Raw genomic sequence first — 23,079 nt, forward strand, 5'->3', positions numbered from 1 at the left:
CATGGAAACGGTAGAGATGCTGCTGGAAAAATCATAATGTATGCGTTCAAGGCATTTGGCTCAGGCTTGCTGTTTCGAGCTTCCACTGCTTGTCCTGTAATTTAGTGCTTTAATGGGCTTTTGGCGAAGTACTGATTTGTGTTATGGAATCAGTGTATTTCTCAACAGTCCTGGGAGAATCCTGGTTTGAGAAAATATGAAATTTCCATCAGGCACAAGCTACTCAGGCCTTATCATCCCCTGATTTCATTGGCAAAATAATGTTTTCTCTCTCCACCTCGGCTGATGTGTGGTGAGCATTCTGGCATACATCTATCTGTCTATCTATCTATCTATCTATCTATCTATCTATCTATTGTTATCTTTCTATCTTATCTAGCTATATATCTATCTACTTGAGGGAACCCATGGCAGGTCTTCAGCCCTGAGTATACGGTTGTCGGTGTGAAAGGGCTACATTTGCAGTGCTTGCAGTGTAAGTACCCAGTGTTGGGTCTGTTTTATCCCAGGAGCAGCTCTCAACAAGCATTTTCAGTGGAGCTTTTCCAACACCTGCTCTTCGCTGACTGAGCATGTTTGAGCGTCGGTTCTGTGGCTGACGTCCGGGGAAGTTTGTAGTTCTTCTCCAGCTAAACCACCCCCCTTCAACATTCTGTCTCTTCCTCCCTCCTTCTCTCTTTCTCTCTCTCTCTCTCTCTCTCTCTCTCTCTCTCTCTCGCCTCGAAAATGCATAAGCACCCTTACACACCCCTTCCTACCCCCAGCTCATTTTACAAGTCTCTCCTCTGGAGTGATGCAGCGGTGCAGGCCTGGTCTTCAGCACAGACGCAAGGAAGAGGGAGAGAGTGAGGAGAGAGAGAGAAGAAGGGAGAGAGTGAGGAGAGAGAGAGAAGAGGGAGAGCCAATACAGGAGCCGGCAGGCTTGCCTCAATGTGCGAATGAACGCTGGCTTCTCGGCTGCAGGGGAGAATGCTATCCGCTCTTGCTCTTCTTGCGTTCCTTTGCCTCCAAGTGCGTGTCCTGGGGAAGCCGTGGTCACAGGTCAGGAGAGTCCTATATTACATCCATGTATGACCATGGTAGCTAGTGGTTTTGTAGGGTTTATTTTTTTGTTGGTGAACCCTTGTTAGAAGCAAATTATTTGCTGTAGATAGTTTTATTTGCAGTACCTGTCATCATATTACTACTTTTGAGTAATGTGATTTCTTTCTTTAAGAAATATGATGCTCATAACTTTCTGGGAATGAAATGCGTTCTGTGTGATGGAAGTATTGAAAATTTGGCATGGGTGTGGGTTTGACTACGTAAATTGGTTTCCTGGGTCTGGAATGGCTCTCCGCTTTTATTGTCCTCAGATGAGTCTGGCTTGTGCTGATTCTTCTCTCAGCTGCTCTTCTGTCTGTCCATCATATATCTTCCTTTGCATTTGTGCCCTACTGTACATGCGTAACGTGCTTCATCACCTTGCCTGGCTCTCACTCCACTGTGTCTATGACCAATCCTACCAATGTCCTACCAGACTGATAGATGTGCAGTAAACCCTGCAGCAGCCTGGCACAAATTGGTCTGTCCTACGGTCATTATAAATGGTGCTTAGGTTCAGAATTTGAAGGGATGTCTTGTTTGATGGGTGATGATTATCCTTGTGCATGCTTATGAGTGCACAGAGCGCAGGGGGAAGATTTCTGAATGGGAAGGTTTCTGTGCTCGGGATATTTACCAAATTAAATGAACGCAACCCTACCTCTGGGTCAACATGCCTGTTTAGGGCTTCCCAGAACAGGAGCAGCATATCCTGCCGACTGTTTCACCATTACATTTGTTCACACATAAGCTGCTGCCTTTACATATACTTTAAGCAGTTACACCTTTTGAGTTTCCAAACCGGACCGACAATATCTCACAGGAAATATATATGTATATATTTTTCATTAGCCTTGAGTAAGATTTGCCTTTTTCTCAAATGTATCATGAATTTGGAAGCTATAGTATTTTTCAATAGCTGTAGACCTGCAGAAAGGACACCGTTCACGTTTCAATCCGGTTCACAAATTCTGTGTGTTTACAGCTTAGTGTCGCTCTTTGCCACTGGCAGCGAGAGCAGGGTGGTGTATGTACTGTATACATGGAGCTTTTACTGCTGGGCTTAAGGGATCCGACTGCTTTCCTGTCAAACAACAGCACTATCCTCGCTAGGTTCGCATTCTTCTTTACCGTCTTTAACTACTACTCCGGCTCAGTTGAAATCCATTATCTCTATGGATGTTCTGATCGATTTGGGCAGAAATATTTAACACAGTCACAGTAATACAGTCTGGTGAGACATGGCAGATATACAGCAGATAACTGCTAAAAGTCCTACTTTTCTATAAATGGTTCTTCATCTGACACCTAAGAGAATCAGTTCAGTATATGCATCTAAACTGAGCTAAACCGACAGATTGAAGTAAAGGAAAACAGCAATAGCCATTGCACCATTATTACATTACATTACGTGGCATTTAGCAGACGCTCTTATCGAGAGCGACGTACAACAATTATGACTCACTAATGCAGTCCACATATCCCAAATGTCTCAAATATCCACAGACTACATTGTATACGTGTACCCATGATTTCGGCGCCATATACGACATAAATACTGCCAGTACATTGTAAAATCTCAACCATCTTAATGGTAGAAAATAGTTTTCAAAAGATATTCACAAAAAATATCAGTAGGCAGATACTGTTCAATAAAGTGGACCAATTGGAGAGTAAGTCATAATAATCTTTTTGAAATAAGTTTAAATCTGTTGTATAAGATTGACACAGCAGCAGGCATTCGGACCGTCCCTATTCCTGGTGGTGTGCGTGTGAGAAAAGAAATCAAATTTCCACCAACCAAAATCCTTTTGTGACTGAGTTGTTTTCAGAGCTTCTGACGGGGGGCTGTTTGTCAGGGCTGTAGAATGTGAAAACAGCAGCGTGGCTGTCTGAGCTTCATTAACTGCAGCCCTTATTAAAAGTCTTGCGGCGCTACGTTACGGCATGTGCGCTACACATGTCTGTGTAAACACGTGCGTCACATGAATTTGTGGGGGAGCTGTTGGTGACCATGCAGAGCCTTGACACGGCGGCCAGTGAGGATGACCAGGACACTGCACGGCCTTTCTGTCACGATGTTACTTCAAATTTAAATTGTGTGCGAGGGCCTGTCCTATTTCAACTTCTCATTTGTTACCTTGCTGCGAGAACTAATCTAAGATAAAGCGTGTGATAAACAGTACGAAACTAGACAATAGACAATAAAACGGTCAAAAAATTATTTGTTGTTACAGCACAGGGTGAATTTCCGGATTTTAAATAAATTTTTTCTGATAAAACTGAAAAGTTTTTGACAAAACAGTACCGTGCGACAATATAGAATTAACTGTATCTGTAATACGCACAGAAGCATTTGCTTGTCATCATGGTGGTTCTCATTCATACTAGATTCTGGTGCCTTGTTGATCAATGCAGAAAAGTATGGTGAAGTATTCCTATCCAACACTCCAGGGCAGATTCCTGTCACATTGCAGTATCGTATGCTACGTGCCAGCGCTGAAAGAGCCAAAACGTGTGATGGAAAGGTTATGAAAGGAATTTGAGGAACATTGTTGAGCTTTTCCTTTTCTCTTGTGCCAAACCTGGCTTCTTATTCACTTTATCTTCTTTAAGTCCCTTAGTTGCATGGTTACGCAGTGCGTACAGAGCGGTCTTCTGCTTGTGAGCCCATTTCCTGTCAACAGGAAAATGTCCAGCCATTTTCAGTCTGCTTAGCATTTTGTAGGATGTCAAAGCAAATTGCAAACGTCTAATAAGTGTCAGGATATGCAGTCGGTAGCAGTTTCAATGTCCATTGTTTCATTTGGCCAATAATTCCCTTCCTCTCCACCATAAGTAATGTGCTGTGACCCTTCTTTGCAAAATGGTAGCCAGGGGTAGCACATTAGTCATGGCTGAAATTAGTTTCTTCCATTTTGGGGTAAATGTGATCCATTTGTGTCATTATCCATTTCTAACACTTTGTGGCTGTGGAGTCTGTTTTTCAGATTAATGTACAGTATACCGTATTTTGCTAAATACTGTAACTTCTTGTTCTGTGTCGCACAATATGTCCAGTGGTAATGTCCAAGGTGCATGTACATGAGTCTCATGCCTCTCCAGTGTCCTAATAGACAATGGATGTAACCAAAGGATGCTGACAATGGACTCGCTGCAGCTAGGTTTTGAAACCGCTGGTAGCTGGTTGACCAGTTCAGTTCAGACCAGCTTCCAGCTCGACATGGTATAGCTGGTTGACCGCTTTGGGCCAGCTCCCAGCGTGACATGGTTTAACCAGCTCAAGCTATGTTTTGGAACAGCTAGTAGCTGGATTATACTGCAGGGTTGCCAAGGAAGAAGATTTATCTGAGTGCATCGCTCTTTATGATAGTTTAAGAGGTTCAAAAGCATCTGTGACATTTATGGTTTGCCAGAGAGCCCACTGGTACCTTTTATATCAAGTGGACAATCATTTTATATGCTTATGCTCTATGTTGTGCCCAGTGTTTGGGATCATGTTGTTTTCAGTAATATCATTTCCAGGCCATAGCCACTTTACTGTAAAGCCATCGCCATAGTAAATTATTGGCTGGGATGGACCTTGTCATGATGTTCTCAGGTTTGTGGCTCAGCAATGTAAATATAGCATTTCCAGATGAGTGTGTGTGTGACCGCCAGCCAAGTCATAATAATCAAAATGGAGGCATTCCAGAAGCCCCTAGTGGTGGGGAAGGGATGCTGATCCCACAGTGCTGGGGTGCGTCAGTTATAAACATGGCCGCATCTGCCAGCTTTCATGGTGAAATACATTTTTACTTGAAAAATAGAGCTGGGGACACAGAGCATCGCATCTCAAAGCTCAGTGGGCTGATGGGCAGGAGAAATGAGAGGTACATTGTATGTTTAGCCACGTTGTTTGTCTTATGGATTGTTATAGTCTAGTCAATCATTCTTGATTGTGGGGACTTTTGGGGCTTGGGCGGTTTTCTGTAGGATCTCAAGGCTCAAGACCACGTGGATCTCGTAACATATGTCAGGACAATGAGATGCAACTGCGGCCCCTGTGCCCGAATCGATCGGGAGAACCACATCTGCGTCTAGCTAGGCTAATTTGAAGTCCACACAATTAAGATGTTTTCACTCAGTAATGTCAATGTGCAACCTTTACACTGTATATACCTGCTATATGCACAGGTGTGGCTAGAATTCTGGGCTCCCAAAGAATATTGCTCTGAGCCCCCCATCCTACTGGAATTTTTGTGGGCCCTCTACAGATGTGGGCCCCTTGAATCTTCACCACTTTTCAGCTGACTAGCTATGGCTCTGGCTATGTGCACAGTTTTATTCTTCCAATACTATCATGGATAATGGGAGGGAAATGAACTTGCATGCCTGTTTATATGGACTTATAATATGTGTAATGTCATCTATCTGAATGGCCATTCTTCACCACATCTCTGTGTTCATGGTCCCAACTTGGAATGGAATGTGCTGTGCAGTGTCTATATGCTGTATGTTCTCTAACATTCCTCCTTAATATTGCCATAATTTCACCACTAATTTTGCAAATCTTCCCTCATTCTTCTCGGAGTGCCACAAACGACCATGTTTTCCAAAGTGCGACTTTGCCAAGCATGTGTGAAAAAGATTAAGACCCATTTTATAGAATGACTTATGGCTTGCAACTGTTTTTCCTTGACCGCATGTATGCTAATGTTTATAGTACAGGCTGCTTAATGTTATAGAAAAGGCTGCTTATTGCACCTCCCATCCATTCTGGTTTTCTCTTCTCTACCATTTATAAAATGTCCCATCATCTTGTCAGAAAATGTAAGCATGGCTAATGGTAATTTATTCATTTGACCATCCACAAAACCTCCCAAAAGGGGGTGGCGTGTGCTCCTCATGTCGTTGGGGCCATTAGTCTGTCCATGCAGCAAGATATGTCTTATTACCACTGTTATGTGATACATTCCCTTGCCTGCATTGTGATTTTGTTGGCAAATCCAGCCACTCTTCAGTTCTCTGAAAGGGCTGAGTGTTGAAGCTAGGTTTGGGAATTTAACAACGGGAACTAATTAAAATGGATACTACTGCTTCTCTGTACCTGTGCAATTCACAGTGGTCCGTGCTGCTGGCAAATCCTGTTGTCTGCTCCAGTAGGTCCATGCCCCTCACCACCTTGAGCCACCCTACCCACTATCAAAGGATTTATAAGTACACTGGTGCACAATGGTGTATAAGTCATTATTACTCATTAATGGATTGTGTGGAGTAACACTCTTTAACCATATTTCATACTTCAATAAACTCAATAAATCAAGGTTGCGCCATCACGATGTTGCGATGTAAAAAAAAAGTTGGCAATGGTAAAAACAGTTAGGCCGTCTTTCTTAGACTGTGCTTAATCCACACTGTTGAAAATTTCTGAACATTGCTAGTGGTTAAAATCTTGGTTGATGGAAGACTAAACATTTCTGTAGATCATCAAAATAGATCCATGCTGAAAATAAAATGGCTCAAGCTAGGTTTTGAAGCAGCTGGTAGCTGTTTGACCAGTTCAGACCAGCTCCCAGCTTGACATGGTTTGACCAGCTCAAGCTATGTTTTGAAACAGCTGGTAACTGGTTGACGAGTGGTTGACCAGCTCATACACAGTTAGACCAGCCAGCTTTATAACCAGCCTGCCATGCTGGTTGACCAGCTCATACTTTGCTTGGCCAGCTCAATTTTCAAGTTGGTCAAGCTGTCATAGCTGGATTTTGCAGCAGGGATACAAAATAGTCTTTCTTATGAGTCCATTGAGGCAAAGAAAAAACTGCACCACACAAGCTTTGTTACAGCAAAAAGCAGGATTCTGGCCCAACATTTTAAGAAATATGTACGAGAGCAATGCGAACAGATTTGAAACAAACACTGCTATCAGTGGCTCTGGTCAAGCTCTGTTATTGCGGTCTTCCCTTTTGTCTTCTCTACTTCTCTGCTTTGCTATATGGCTTTGGACACCTCTCCAAGCTCTGTGAAATAGTCTTAAGTGTCTGTCTTGCAGACAGAGGCTCCAGATGAGGTCTATTTCAGAACACAAACCCTTCAGGCCGTTCATTTGGTGAAGTGGACCATACAAAAATGTTGCTGGCTGCCCCATCCCACCCCCAGTAATCGAACGCACAGAGGCATGTGGTAATTATTGTCCATGTGCTATGGCAGGGGGGCTGCTTTTTCAACAGTCACCAGCCTCACTGGCAGTCATCAGGGAAAGTGATACCCTTTAATAAAGCCTTAGCAGTTAAGGGCACCCAGACTCAAGTATTCTTCTGAGATCCAGCTTGGTTTCAGGCTGCCCATGCAAATAATTTCAGGAGAAGGACTCTGGGGGTGGGGGTGGGGGTATGTCTGCTGGGGGAAGGTGACTGGTCCAGTATGCCCTTTTTGTACCAAATAAATTGCCCAAAAACAGTGCCCTGTTGAAGAAAACAGCTCAAGCTAGGTTTTGAAACAGGCTGACCAGTTCAGACCAACTGCCAGATTCACATGGTTTCACCAGCTCAAGCTGTGTTTTCAAACAGCTCGTAGGTGGTTGATAAGCACTACCAGCACTAGCTGGGTGACCAGCTCATACTCAGCTAGACCAACTTATGACCAGCATGACCAGCTCAATTTCCATGCTGGTCAAGCTGGCATAGCTGGATTTTACAGCTGGCTGAGCATACAGTGAGCAATCACTAACCTTCTGAAGGTAAAAAGGGGCGAGTCATGAACTGTGTTTATGTTATAAACTACTGGGTATTTGAAATAGTGTATTTAATTGGATGCTAATATAATTTTCAGTTATTTATTGAACTGTGGGAAATTCTGTACCACCCTGTAAAATGTAACTGTTTCCAGATGAAGGTGGTTTTTTATGGTATTTTAAGTCCCATTACAGTCTTACTGAAAGGGGATGTTGAATGGAACCAGACAGCATAAAATTAGCTGGCAAATTTGAGCTGGTGAGAATAGAGAAGCAGGGTGGTTAATGCCATAAAAACTTTTTTTGCCTTGGGATATCTGTCACTATCTTTAGCAGGCAGATCTTTTTGTGTTGCCCCTATATTGATGTATGCAATCATTTGCCTTTAATGGAGCGATGATCCCAGTGTGGATATGACTGAGGTTGGGAGGTTCAGGCAAAGCCCAGTGTCGGGGTTGGAAAAGCTACGCTTGGGGAATAGTTTTGTGGGTTCCACAGAAGAAGGATGCACATGATGTCATCTTTGACAGGTGACGGTTTGAGAAATACAGCAGGCATATCTGCGGCCATCCGTAAAAGCAACCAATGAAACTGTCAAGCAAACGTTGAGAATCCTCCCAGTGCCTGGGGGAGCAGAGGCTGGAGAGTGCCTGAGCCAGCAGCAGCTTCCCGGTCTCATGAAATAACATGCTAAGATCATTTGGATAGTGCTAATGAATTATGAGCCATCTCATTTTTTTAGATGAAGAAACTTTGATTCTGATCTTTTTCGCCTCAGGGTAGCAGCCAGAGATAACCCGCTCCGCTTGCCGGGCGTGAGGGGAAAATGTAACATTTTTCTTCTTGGCGGGTATAGACGGGACTTTGAAGTCATCTCTGCATTAATGTCCTGTTGAGAGGCCCCTTTTTCTGTTGGGGAAGTTTAAAAGAGGGGAAATGAGAGCTAATTGGCGAAACTTGTGAACAGCCCCCCTCCCCAGCTTTTGCCACGACCCCGGCCCTCCCAGTTGACACTGTGCCAAGATGGATGTGGGGTTAAAGATTGTTCCCGGTGAATTTAGTCAGTCTGTAAGCTCCGGAGGCTGACCTGACCCCCTTAGCTATGAGGAAATCACATGTTCACTCTGCCCACTTAGATCCTGTTTGACCCAACAGTAGGTAAGATCAGAAAACTGTGAGTAAAAGCAGTTTGGATAAAGTAGTCTGCAGCTGCCTGCCCGCTGATAAAGAATGTTCTAGAGATCACTTTTTTACACGGTCAAACCACATGACATGTTTCATGTGTCCCTTGTCTGGGGTCCTTTATATGACTGGTCTTCCACTCATACCAAATGTATGATGTTACTTTTCGTGCTTGCGCTATGGATCACATCTGGTAACATGCATTCAGTATCAACACTATGGCATGTGTCGTAAAAAGCCAGTCTTGCTGCCTTGGCTCTTTGGTCATCGTCATGTTCTGGTCGCGTTCTGACAGTGCACACAGCCTGTGATCTGTAATTGAATGACGCGGTGTGTGAATGAGCCATTCTCCTGTCACGGTAGGACAGCCACTGCAGATGCTGGAACTGTACTGTAGCGACCCACTCGTCAGGCCACATGGAGGGCATCTGTGATTTAATGGCTCTGAAACGTTAAAGATGAAAAGTCGGATATGAGGCCGGCTTTTGGGGGATAGAAAGGGGGTAATCTGGTTTTCATTGCATGCATTTTTTCCCTTTTGACTCAGTTCAGATGAACAAGTAACACAAGTGAGTGTTCACAATGCTGGCTGTTTAACTCCCCACTGTCATGGGGTGTTCATGCCCGTGGACCACCAAGCCCACTGCGCTTTCATGTGAACTGAGGTGATATGGACTTGCTTCGGACAACAGCTGCACACAGCGGTCTCCATAACGTTTGCTTGGACCGAGCTCCAGGCTCCCAGCTTGCCTCTCTGACTCCAAACAGAGCTAAGCCCCAAGAATTCTGGGGATATTACGCAGGAATCTATGATAAAACCATTTTAATTACTGTTTATGTGAGCCGCTTTTTATAAAATACATTTCACATGGTTTTTAGAGCAAAAGGAAAATCTTGTTTGTTTACCATGGAGAAAACATGTCTGCTCTGATGAGCAGGATCTTCGGAAATGCTCAACATGGATTACTGTTCTGGAATGTTGGAATGAATTAATGGGAACCTGTGTCGATGGAACTTCCCTGTAAGAGACATTTGACAAGTTGTTGTTGAGCTCTGGTGAAGCCCTATGTCATTATTTACACTGCGGTTTGCATAACCAGTGTGAAGTTTGCTGTCATAGGTCCCCTCTCATTCTGGCTATCCCATTGACTAATCCCTCTATTGCTTTCACATAGAGGGAATTCTCTGCTCTCATGCGTGTAAGCATTCCCGGGGTCTGCAAAATTAGTATGGTGATGTACGGTGTCCTGCTGTGTTCAGCTCCTCCAGAAACGTTTGACAAAGCTAGGCTTTTATGGATGCATGTCCTAGATTTATGGGCTGCTGATATGAGTGTCCTTTACTTAACAATCCTGCCTCTCAATGATTTATGGCTTCTCTGTCCCCTGCCGGTACCTGAAAACGCAAATGCCACCAGAAATGTGAGGACTTTACTGAGATAAGCCGAGAATTTTCTTTACTGAAGGAAATGAGTGTGGGACCTTGATTCCATGTTATGGAAAGGATTTGGGATATGCTGGGATCTGCCTTTTAAAATCGACAGTGACACCTGTGCTTAATGGACACCTGTGTTCATGAAGCATAAAACTTTGTCCAGTGAATGCTAAAGGTTAGTTTAAATCAGGGATCTCCAACCCTGGTGCTGGAGAGCTGCAGGGTGTGCTGGTTTTCATTGTTATCCAGCACTTAACTGATCACTGAAAGCACAGTTACCTCACCTCAACTTGTTTCTTTGGTTGGTCGGTTGCTGATTTTATGGTGAGAACAAAAACCAGCACACCTTTGCAGCTCTCCAGCGCCAGGGCTGCCAACCCCTGGTTTAAATGAATAAATCAACAACAACTGTCTCAAATCGAATTATGCCTATTAGAAAATAGTAGACATAACAATGATAAGGGAGGGTGGTTCAAAGGGAGGGTGGTTCTGATGTTCAGGTGCCTGGTGCCTCCTGGATGCTGCTGTGACCGACCGGTCTGTCTGTTCCTCTCTGACAGCGTATAGGCTGCGATGACTACCTGGGCTCCGGTAATGTGCTGGACAAATGCGGCGTGTGCGGTGGGGACAACTCCAGCTGCCAGGTGGTCTCCGGGCTCTTCCAGCACGCCCTCACCAAGGTGGGCTATCACAAGATCGTGGAGATCCCAGAGGGAGCCACCAGGATCAATGTCACCGAAATGATCAAGAGCCGGAACTACCTGGGTGAGTGGTTCAGGAGCCCGCGCCCATATCGCAGCTCTCCGTAAAACCCTTTTATATAACTCAAGATTTCAAGTTCATTGTCCTTCAGAGAAGGACAAGCAAGTAAGTACAATGTGGACACAGTCTTCTGGTCAAAGGGCAAAAGCCTAAACAATACATTATTATTGTGCCATGCAGGAATCATTTTGGGTTCTTAATTACAGCCAATTTTCTGTTGGATTGAATGAGCTTTGTGACAGACGACCGGGTCTTTCAGTGTGTGTATCACGAGCAGCCACACCGGGACCTTGCAGCGCCACTTACAAACAATCCTTTATTGGAGCTCCTCTGTCCTCCTCAGAGCAATCTTACAGTGTGGCAAAGATTATTTTTCATGAAATGTTAGGGTTGTGGTTTTCAGAGCAAGGGTTTAATTGGAGCTGTGCCTCAGAACCGGAGTGGGTCAGAGAAAGAAGGAGGGGTGCAACCCCACTTCCCCTCGCCCCCTGCCCTCCGGGACGGTGTATAAACAAGCTTTCGTTGGACTGCCTTTTCACTCTCTCGTCCTCATCCTTTTTAATTAAGGTGAGGAATTTTGCTGATTTCCTCCTCAACTGAACCCTGGTGGTGGGACCATGCGTAGGACCTTTTCAAGTCCAATTACCGGCATGTGCTATACGCCCCTTTTTCCTAGTGCGAGTCACCTCCACATAATACTTCCACACTAAAGGGGAGTAGGTGCCTGAACAATGTCCCCTTTCAGTGCCTGAATTGTGCCCTGGCTCTTGTTAGAATTGCACAGTCGACTATTAGGAGGGGTCAGAGGTCAGGTAGTTGTAAATGCCACCAAAACATTGGTGGGAGTCAAGCAATGCAAGGAGATTCGATGTGACAAACCAATGCCATTGACACTCTTAGAGACCTAAACTCTGCCTAATCGTGTCTGTGATGTGGCAGACACCAACCAGGTGGCCCCAGTCCTGTTTTGGACTATAGCCCAGATACCCACCCACTGAGCTTTCACATACAAACTCCCCTGTGATGTGGCTGTGGACTTTAAATCTGTCTACTATAAATTAGTCATTAGTCTTATGATCGTTTTTTCATTCAACTATCACTTGAATTGCCACTGTAATCCGGTAATGATTTTCACATTCAGTATTTTCATGATTTTTTCCATGTTATGATTATCTTGTAACAAGTTATGATTATCTTAGCTGAAGTTAGCACAGCTTAGAAGAAACATCATGCTTCTCATCATCCTGATTGCCCCTGCTAACAGTTACATTCCACTGTTCTTAAGCTATGGAATGTTATTTCAATTTCTGTCATAAACAATGACGTTTTTGGTAATCAGTGTTGGATTTATGAGGCTTTTGATGTGGTGAATTTTAATTTGTAAATAACGGTATGCAACTGATTTGCTCAGAAGCAGGAACAGTGGTCGCCCTAGCCCATGGAATGCTGAGTTTTTGGAATGGAGGACCTTTCAATATCTGTGTTTTACAATAATTTACCAACTTACAACAGAAGCACAATACATGTATATCATTTACCTTCATGTTTTGTGACAAGCGGAATGAAGATTAGTGGGGTGAAATACTGTAAGTAAGGGATACTGTAATGGATACTGGATACATTATCCCTACATTATTCCTGTCTGGCACTTATTTCCTCATAACTGACTTCTTCATAGGTTATTATCCCGCTTATACCACGGCTAACTTGCCAAAGTAATGTAGCTACGGACAATTTATTTTTAGTTTAGAAACAAATGTAAATGGTAAATGGTTGGAATTTATATTGCGCCTTTATCCAAAGCGCTGTACAATTGATGCTCATTCACCCAGTCATACATACACACACACCAACGTTGATTGGCTGCTATGCAAGGCACCGACCAGCTCGTTAGGTGCATTTGGGGGTTAGGTGTCAGGAGCATTTTGAAGGATTGAACCGGCAACCCTCCGACTTACCACCTGAGCCAATGTCGCCCCATTGAAAAAATTGTACCTGTTGACATGACACCCACGTGACATGTCTCGGCCAATCAGAATGCCATATTTGCCCTAGGTGGTCAGTTATTTTTCCATGCCATGGTATAAGATGCAATTTTTGCAATTATATATTTTTTAAACCTTTTTTAAAGCCGTCAAATGCATGCATCTATGAATATTAATGAAGGGAAATTAATGTTACAATGGTGTTATTTCTTTGTTCATACCTTTTCATTAATATTTATAAACTAGTGCATCACCAACACCTCCTGTATATGAAGATATTCATATTTGAATATCTCAGCTTTGTGTTTCAGCTTTCAGGCAGACGTTTTATTTTTAAACTTTTCATTCCAACCTATCTCTACGCCAGCTGTTTTCACTAATTAACACACCTTCAACCAGAGGGGAGGGAACTAATTAGTGAAATCAGCTGGTGTAGTGATAGGTTGGAATAGAAACATGCATACTCCTGGCCGTCCATGGCACAGGATTGTGCCACGCCTGGTCTGTAGAATCAGTGGCGACACTGCGATGTGGTTTATGTACAGACCGGTGATTGGGCGATGCTCTCTCTCGCAGCGCTGCGCAGTCGTTCCGGACGCTCCATTATCAACGGAAACTGGGCCATCGACAGACCGGGGATGTACGAGGGAGGGGGCACCATGTTCACATACCGCCGGCCCAATGAGATCAGCAACACGGCCGGGGAGTCCTTCCTGGCTGAAGGGCCGACCAATGAGATTCTGGATGTCTTTGTGAGTTAACCAATCACATCACAGATCTTGAGAGCAAAAGCTAGCCAAAGAACTTACCTGTTTGCTTAATCTGTTTGTTTCCAAAGTGGAAGTGCTATTTTAGCCTCTTATTTGACAGGACGTTCACCATCTTGTATGCAAAGAGGACTGCAACTTAAGCAAGTGCACTGCTTTGATGCAGTTTGCCAACTTTGCAGTTTGCTTGAACAGCTCAAACTAGGCTTTTAAACAGCTGGTAGTTGGTTCACCAGTTCAGACCAGCTCCCAGCTCTACATGGTTTAGCTGGTTGACCTGTTCAGACCAGCTCCCAGCTCTACATGGTTTGACCCAGCTCAAGCTATGTTTTGAAACAGCTGCTACCAAAACTAGCTGGTTGACCAGCTCATACTCAGCTAGACCAGTTTCACCAGCTCAATTTTCAAGCTGGTCAAGCTGGTATAGCTGGATTTTACAGCAGGGATGACAACTGGTCATCTGTGTAGCAATAACCCAAGAATTCCTGGCTAATAAACCCAGCTGTAACATCTGTGGGGCACAAATTCAACTGTGACCTGCTGCAATGGAATGCTTCCCCACGATTGGTATTATAAATTGTGTTCATAATTGTGTACACACATTAATGACCGCCTCTTTCTCCTCAGATGATCTATCAGCAGCCGAATCCTGGAGTGCATTACGAGTACGTTCTTCCTGCGGAGAATCCAGCCAATCCGCAGTTTCCTTCCGACACCAGGCCTGGTGGTGAGCGCCTACCCCCTCCTGCTGGAGACACAGCAGGCCGCACGTAAACAGAAAACACTGCGAGGCACCCGCCGACTCGGGATGCTGAGGGAGAATCACAGCGTGTATCTGTTTAATCTTCCGCTCACTCGTTTAAGGAGCCCCTTAAGAAATTCAGCCGTTCGCAGCAAGTAGGGAAATTAGACCCAGTAATCACTCGGTAATTACATTTAATGAGGTTTGCTGTACAAGTGTGGGAAATTATGGATGTAAACAATGTCTGTAATCGTTATGTAACAGAACGTGCTGCAAGGCAGCTGCCAGGACACGGGAGACGGTGGCTGTGTTCGAAACTTAGCACACTACTCATACCACATTTCAATGAAAATCAAGCTGAAATTTAATACGAGTAGTGTGCTTGCGTGCAGTTTCGAATGCAGGCAGCGTGAGCACGTGTGATTTCTCCTGACCGAGTAAGCCGTTTACTTTTCAGGGAACACTGTGAATGGCCGGGGCGGGTATATCCACCCCAGCCACCCCCGACAGATCCCCGACAACCAGGTGCCAGCACCTCAGCCGCCCAGACGCCAGCGCGAGCACAACTGGAAACTTGTGGGCATGACGGACTGCAGCTCCACGTGTGGCCGAGGCAAGCACTGCCGTTTCTGAACAACATCTCCCAGGCTTCTGTAGTTCAGTTGGAATACACGTCACTTCACACACAGCCCAGTGGAAACATCAGGGGGTTCGTGCCCTTTCTTCCCAAGGTCTCCGTGGCTGAGGACCTCTGTTGAGGGCGGCCTGTAGCGTAGTGGTTAAGGTACATGACTGGGACACGCAAGGTCGGTGGTTTGATCCCTAGTGTAGCCACAATAAGATCCCCACAGCCGTTGGGCCCTTGAGCAAGGCCCTTAACCCTGAATTGCTCCAGGGGAGGATTGTCTCCTGCTTAGTTTAAATCAACTGTAAGTCGCTTTGGATAAAAGTGTCTGCCAAATAACATGTAATGTAATGTAAATAAAATGACTGACTGTTGAGAAGTATATCCAGCAATTTATAGGATATGAAGCGGTAGCTACTGTACTTATTACACTTGTAAAAGGAAGCACGTCAAACACAGGATTTCACATCCCATGCATCTGTATCTAACGTGTATTTGGTAGAATTTAAATATGATATTAATTACAATGATTATAATATAACGGAGAAAGTACTCTATGCTTACTTGTAAACCAGGCTGATATTATCAGATATTATCAAAGTACATTGGTGGGAGTCCAGCAAGGTATGTTACTTATAAATTATGAACAAGGGGAGAATATTCACTCAGCTTCTTTCTTAGAGGTATCCCCGGGACTCAGATTTGTGCCGTGACAGTGTCGCTGGACCCCTCTGTCGCCCCCTGCAGGTACCAAGTACACGGTGTTCCGCTGTGTCCACAGGGTGACTCATGAGGAGGCGACAGATAGCCTGTGTGACAGTGCCACCCGGCCCAATCCACAGGAGGAGCCCTGCAACATGCACCCGTGCCCTGCATAGTGAGAACCGTCTGGACTTATCCCGTTTACTGTTCACAAGTTTATTCAGGTTTATTCAGGTTTATTCAGGTTTAAAAAAATAAGTTAGCCTTACTGAGCCGTGGTGGCGTAACAGGCTAAGACGCAGCGGACGTACGGTTGCAGTTAGTTACAGTTGCACACCAAGGACGGTTGTTCGATTCCCGGTCCTGCCAAAAAGCTAAGTTTGGCTGGCTCTCGTGGAGCGGCACAATTGGCTAGGGTTAGTGGATCGCTGCGTACGACAGCATCCCGGGAACCTCGGAATCATGGTCACGAGCGTGAGACGAAACGGCTTGAAGAAGGCGTGTGCTTCTCAGATTGCCAGATCCCTCCGGTCCGCTGAGGGATGGGGTGTGGGAGGTATATCCCCAGCTAACACTAATTGGATTAGATAGGGTACAATTGGCTAACAAATTGAGAGAAAAAGGGTAAAAGCTGAAATAATAATAAAAAAAAAAAAGTTAGCCTTAACAAGTATCTTAGTCTTATATTTCGACGTAAAATCCGTTATTCTTCTGCTAAATGAGACGAAGGAACTTCCAATTAGGTGAGAAAATGTCACTTGTCAAGCAAACTAACTAACTACCTAACTAACTTAAAATGAGCTAATACAGTGTGGGTAGTTTAGGCAGCCAGATCAGGTGTGATAATTGCATGATAATCATTTAATGAGAATAATCCCTCACTTGGATGAGACATAATGAATGAATAATGGAGTGAATATGTGATCTCTCCTCTGGCGTGTTTAGCTGGGACATTGGCGAATGGTCAGAGTGCAGTAAGACCTGTGGCCTGGGCATGCAGCACAGACAGGTTCTGTGCAGACAGGTGTATGCCAACCGCACCCTGAACGTACAGACCAGTCGCTGCAGGCACCTGGAGCGGCCCGAGACCACCAGCACCTGCCAGCTGAAGATCTGCAGCGAGTGGCAGATCCACACTGACTGGACCCCTGTGAGTGACGCCTGTCCATCACAGCTCTGGCAGGATACCGCATAGAATATGACCCGCAGTTACTGTTAACCAGACCTGGGTCAAATACTCACTGAAGTTACTGTTAACCAGACCTGGGTCAAATACTCACTGGAGTTACTGTTAACCAGACCCGGGTCAAATACTCACTGGAGTTACTGTTAACCAGACCCGGGTCAAATACTCACTGGAGTTACTGTTAACCAGATCTGGGTCAAGTACTCTCTGGAGTTACTGTTAACCAGACATGGGTCAAATACTCACTGGAGTTACTGTTAACCAGATCTGGGTCAAATACTCACTGGAGTTACTGTTAACCAGACCTGGGTCAAATACTCACTGGAGTTACTGTTAACCAGATCTGGGTCAAATACTCACTGGAGTTACTGTTAACCGTATTATTGGAGTTCTCTATTGTGTCTCTATTTTGTGAGTGGAGTCAGTGAATGCTTGCTTTGTAGCATCAGGTCTTTTACCACTTCCGTGTGAATGGGGTAAGCGTGTGCTTGTGTGCTTTAAGGCCTGTGTCTCTGTTTTGTGAATGTCGCTGGTGTGTACATGTTGTATGGTATAAGGCCTGTATTGTTGGTAGTTAACAGGTCATTGTTTTGGACTCAAGTACTTTTCTGTGCTCGACTGATCTCGCCTGGTGCAATTGAGCCAAACAAGAAGACCAGAAGGCGGGGCTTGCAGGTTTTTTGTATTTCATAGATTCCAATACACCAGGCAGGCTCAGTAAAGCATAGAAAAGTATTTTAATCCAAAACAGGTCTGGTTTTTAGGTACGTGAATGATCGCCCCTGGCGTTGCCTGTGTGTCCCCAGTGCTCTGTCCCATGTGGGGTGGGGCAGAAGTCCCGGGAGGTGCGCTGTGTCAGTAACGTGGGAGACGCCGTGTCGGACGAGGAGTGCAACATGAAGCTGCGCCCAAACGACGTGGAGAACTGCGACATGGGCCCCTGCGCCAAGAGCTGGTTCTTCACAGAGTGGGGTAACCAGGTAAAGACGTGCCGTTTCTAAACCACTGAGGAAGCGGGGGTACTCAGGAGTACATATAATGCAGTCTGTAAGTATTTGGACAGTGGCAAACACTGGTCAAAGTTTTGTTCTTTTGCCTCTGTACTCCAGCACATTGCGTTTGAAATTAAACAATGACTATAATGTTAGCGTGCAGACTGTCACCTTTAATTTAAGAGTATGTACATCCATATCAAGTGATCCCTGTAGGAATTACATGCTTTTTTATACATAGTATACTTCTCCTGGATAGTTGGCTTCTCAGCTCTTTCTGATGAGTCAGGTGTATTCAGAGCAGGTTTAAGAAAGCTTTCAGTATCTAGTCTTGATTCTAGGCTTTTCATTGCCTTTGATGTCTGTTATTTGTATTTGTCAACATGAGGACCATACTTGTGTCAATGAAAGTCAAAGAAGCCATTATAAGACTGAGAAATAAGAAGATAACAGAGACATAGGCCAAACAATACTTACTGAATGAAATGGTTTGAGACATAATTAAGAAGAAAGAGAGCACTGGCATATGTTTGGGATCATTGCCTTGCTGTGGGATGAAAGACCATCCAATGAGTTTGATTCAACTTGAGCAGATACAATGATTCTGTATACTTCAAAATTCATTCCACTTCAGCTATCAGCTGTTACATTAAAATCTAAAGAATGTCTAAAAAGATTTTGCTGCCATCTTATCTATTTTATATAATCATAACGATGCTGTAACTGCAACTTCTTTGTACACTCTGATATCTGATATATTTTCCATAGTTAACTATTTTATGAATGTTTTAATTGTGTGCATATAATTCATACTCCAGTAGTTGTTTGTGTTAAAGGGCAGTGACATCACCTGTGTGTGTGTGTGTGTATGTGTGTGTGTGTGTGTGTGTGGGCGTGTGCATGTGTGGGTGCGTGTGCGTGTGTGTGTGTGTGTGTGTGTGTGTGTGTGTGTGTGTGTGTGTATGCGTGCGTGTGTGTGTGTGTGTGTGTGTGTATGTGTATGTGTGTGTGTGTGTGCGTGTGCATGTGTGGGTGCGTGTGCGTGCATGTGTGTGTGTGCGTGTGTGTGTGTGTACCTGCAGTGCTCAGTGGAGTGTGGTTTGGGAGTGAGAACCCGGAGCGTGCTGTGTCTCAACAATCACATCAGCAGCCTGCCTCTGGAGGGCTGTGGGCCGGAGCGCCCCCAGGAGACCCAAGTGTGTAACAGCGGCCCCTGCGACACTCGCATAGAGTGGTTCACAGGAGAGTGGAGCCAGGTGAGTGACACGTCCCTGTCCTACACCTGTCCCAGTAACCCCGCTCTTCCCTCTTACATTCTTCATCACGTTCAACTCGACAGAGCTCTGCAGCACCCGGTTATCTCAACACCAGTGCATATCGCCAAGTGACCTGTATTTGATTTTACCAAATCATGGCTGGACAATTGCCTGAGTTTTGGAACTTGGAGTTTGGCAAAATTAAAAAGACATATTTTTAGGACAAAATTCTAAAAGGGTTTGGATACTCAAGCGATCGGTGTGACCTCAGGAAGAGGGTGTAATACAGCTTTAGGTGGGGTGGTTTCGGCTGTGTTACATGTGTGAGTGACAATATGGGTATTGTGTGCACAGTGTGTATGCATACAGTGAGGTCCGTAAGTATTTGGACAGTGACACAGTTTTAAAGGGCTGTAATTCCTACACTCAATATAGATGTGCATATGACAGCCTGCACTTTAATTTGAGGGTATTCACATCCGGACACGCGTGTGTTTCTGACGCCGTTGTTCCAGTGCTCTGCGGAGTGTGGGGCGGGCACTCAGCAGAGGGAGGTGGTGTGCCTGATGAAGTCGGACGGGGGCTTCTCGGTGCTGCCGCCCTACGAGTGCTCGTCCCTGAACCGCCCGCTGAGCCAGCAGACATGCCTCCTCAAGCCCTGCGGTGCCAAGTGGTACCACACCGACTGGAGCGCCGTGAGTTACCGCCCAGCTTGTTATTTACACCTGCTTATTCATGCGATTATCTAATCAGCCAGCCGATTGTCTGGCAGCAGGGCAATGCGTAAAATCGTGCAGATATTGGTCAGGGGCGTCAGGAACTATGCATTGGGTACAATTTAGTGGTTGGGAAAGGTGAGAATTGCTGGGCTGAATGGTCTGTTTTCATCATTATGTTATGCTGTGTTATGTTATGTTATGTGCTCCTTGAAAAAGAGATGGGATCCCTAATAGGGCTTTCTCCTACATGAATAATATATATAAATACAAATTTCTTCCAAGTGTTGTGCACTGCTTACCAGCAGGATATTTTGAGGACTGACTTGTTACCTCGTCTAGACTTTCAGGTTTTTATGTCCAGTTGAAAATGGTTTTGCATTTTAAATGAAAATGATTTAGTGCATTTTTTCAATCTAGTTCTGGTTCTAGTTATTGTTCTAGTCATTGTTCTTGGTGTGGGTGGGCCTTAACTCCTTAACGCTTTGCTGCTCCTCCACAGTGCTCGAAGACGTGCGAGGGAGGGTTCCGGGTTCGGGAGGTGCGCTGTCTCTCAGACGACAGGCTGGCCAGCGAGGCCTGCGAGGCACAGGCTAGGCCAGAAGAGCGGGAGGTCTGCAGCCCAGAGCCCTGCACGCCACAGATAGGTGAGCGACCCACTGCCCGTTTGCACATGGAAAATCCAGTTATGCCAGCTTGGACATTGGTCATATGCTGGTCTAGCTGGGTATGGGCTGGTCAACCATCATGGCCAAGCTGGTCATAAAGCTTGTCTTGCTGGATATGAGCTGGTCAACCAGCTAGTGCTGGTACATTGTCTGAGCTGATCAACTACCAGCTGTTTCAAAATATAGCTGGGACCTGGTCTGAACTGTTCAACAGAAACCTAGCTTGAGCTGTTTTTTCAGCAGGGTGGTCCTTCTATTGGGGCGGCACGACTGTTGGCTCTGCGCCTCAACGCCGTGTCATTTCTGGGTCGACAGCGATCAGTTTGCTTTCATTCTCACTGCTGTTCTCAAGTTCCACCTGTATGGAACACACCTGTACAGCATGCACACACTCGCTCACACCGCAAATATTTTCTGCACTCACGAACATGTCAGTTAAACATCACTGTAAACCATCAAAACTTATTTTGCTTAATGTGGATTCCTAGTAATCTGTCTTGACAAGTAAGTGTAAATGGATATTTTTTTCTTGGAGAGTTTTTCCCGTGACACAAAGCTGTAATGTGGAGAAATTGTTTTTTTTAATTTTTTTGCAGATGAGAACTGTCGAGACAAGTACTTCAACTGCAACGTGGTGGTCCAAGCACGCCTGTGCGTGTACAATTACTACAAGGCGGCGTGCTGCGCATCCTGTTCCCGCATGTCCCAGCGACAGCCAGGACTCCGGGGGGCCAGATAGCACCATCTCCTTGGCTTCTCCACCAGTGGGCGCTAACTTGTTTCCAGAGCTGGCCCTGCTGACCCAGGCAGGCAAGCTATGGCGTGGGGATAACATTGACTGTGGATGGACACTGTGGATATTCAACAGAGCACAGACAAATTTTAAAAGACTAGGACTAGTTTGGATATACATGTGACCTCATTCTTATGCTGGAGGCCCCTTGCACAGCATTCGGTGTGGATGGCTCTCTCTGATTGGATAAGAGGGGCCAACCCAGGAGACTCCTAAACTCATTTTTGGATTTTGATTGGAAAGGTTAGATTCATCCACGTTCTCTGTACTGAAGGAATACCAGGTTGTGCTGTCGCTCTCCTGTTTTCGAAATCAGCTGTGAATGGACTCTGATTCACAATGGTGCTTCAACATTCAAAATTCACTCCTCTGAAATTCTGGTCATGGACAATGTGGAGTATTTTTCCACAGTTTCACTGGAAAGATTGTGTAAGGTTCTGTTATTGGGACTGTATACTTGTTTTTTTACATACATAATGTACATATGATGTATACTTCAAAATACATGTATTTATGATGAGATGATGAACATTAAATGGGATCTACCTTGTTTTACCACTTGTTAATAAGACTGAATAGTGTTCCTAACCTATAACATGCTCAGATTTTTGCCAGTAATTGGTGCTTCTAAAGACACTGCAGATTACTGTGTTCATCCTGCCAGCAACCTCAAAATAAACCTGAAAGTTTAGGAAATTATGCTTTAACCACAACCATTTCAATTAAGTTCTGGATTTATGTAGGCCGCTTGCAGTAATATAACTTACTCAAGAGAGAGATTTGTTGTGTCTCATATCTTCAACACTCTGAACCTCATTTGAGTTTTCCCTGTATGTACAGTAAGGATAATTATAACTTTTCTTGTATGTAAGGTATTAAGGTGTTAAATTCAGGTCCAGAAAGTAAAAGTCATCCCCAGTATGTTCTTCCAATCACCTTGGTTTGCTAATTATCACAATTATTCAGCCAGAACCAGAACCAATTAGTGAAATCAGTTGGCTGAGATAGTGGGTGGAAGAAACTTTTGGCAGGACTTTTACTTTCTGAACCCTGGACTTTCCACCTCATTCTGGGCCTGGTATAGAAGGTTAAAACCAACATAATGGCAATATGCACATGGATATTAGAAATTAAAAATCAGAGAAAGAAGGAAAAAAAGTTTCAAATTCCAAGTAAAATAAAAAAAGTCATAAGATAGCCAATGGTCTATATAGTATATGTAATCAAAAACTTTGTGATCTAAGGTATCAGTCATTTTCTGACTGATACCTGAAATCTTGGTTGTTGTTAATTGAATCTGCTTAAGGCAGGGGTGCACAACTCTGGTCCTGGAGGGCTGATCTACGTGCTGGTTTTTGTTCCAACCAGTTACCTTAATTTTAATTGTCTGACCACTCTCTAAACCACACTGGTTCACTCCTGTACTCCAGCACAGTAACATCGTTAGGATGCACCTGCAGTCTGTCACTGTAGC

General features: G+C 44.6%; 1 protein-coding gene across 1 annotated transcript in view; it reads left to right on the forward strand.

Moving 5' to 3' along the window:
- Positions 1-22,665, forward strand: part of LOC133131604 (thrombospondin type-1 domain-containing protein 4-like) — a 44,774-nt gene extending 22,109 nt beyond the window's left edge. The window contains exons 8-18 of the mRNA XM_061246975.1: positions 10,972-11,176; positions 13,735-13,910; positions 14,553-14,652; positions 15,125-15,280; positions 16,040-16,169; positions 16,940-17,144; positions 17,987-18,160; positions 19,255-19,428; positions 19,944-20,123; positions 20,647-20,791; positions 21,409-22,665. Coding sequence (XP_061102959.1) covers positions 10,972-11,176; positions 13,735-13,910; positions 14,553-14,652; positions 15,125-15,280; positions 16,040-16,169; positions 16,940-17,144; positions 17,987-18,160; positions 19,255-19,428; positions 19,944-20,123; positions 20,647-20,791; positions 21,409-21,551 — 1,788 coding nt within the window. The 3' untranslated portion in view covers positions 21,552-22,665. The remainder of the gene's footprint in view (positions 1-10,971; positions 11,177-13,734; positions 13,911-14,552; positions 14,653-15,124; positions 15,281-16,039; positions 16,170-16,939; positions 17,145-17,986; positions 18,161-19,254; positions 19,429-19,943; positions 20,124-20,646; positions 20,792-21,408) is intronic.
- Positions 22,666-23,079: the final 414 nt, after the last annotated feature.

Source organism: Conger conger, chromosome 6 (genome assembly GCF_963514075.1).
Source record: "Conger conger chromosome 6, fConCon1.1, whole genome shotgun sequence".
Taxonomy (NCBI): Eukaryota; Metazoa; Chordata; class Actinopteri; order Anguilliformes; family Congridae; genus Conger; species Conger conger.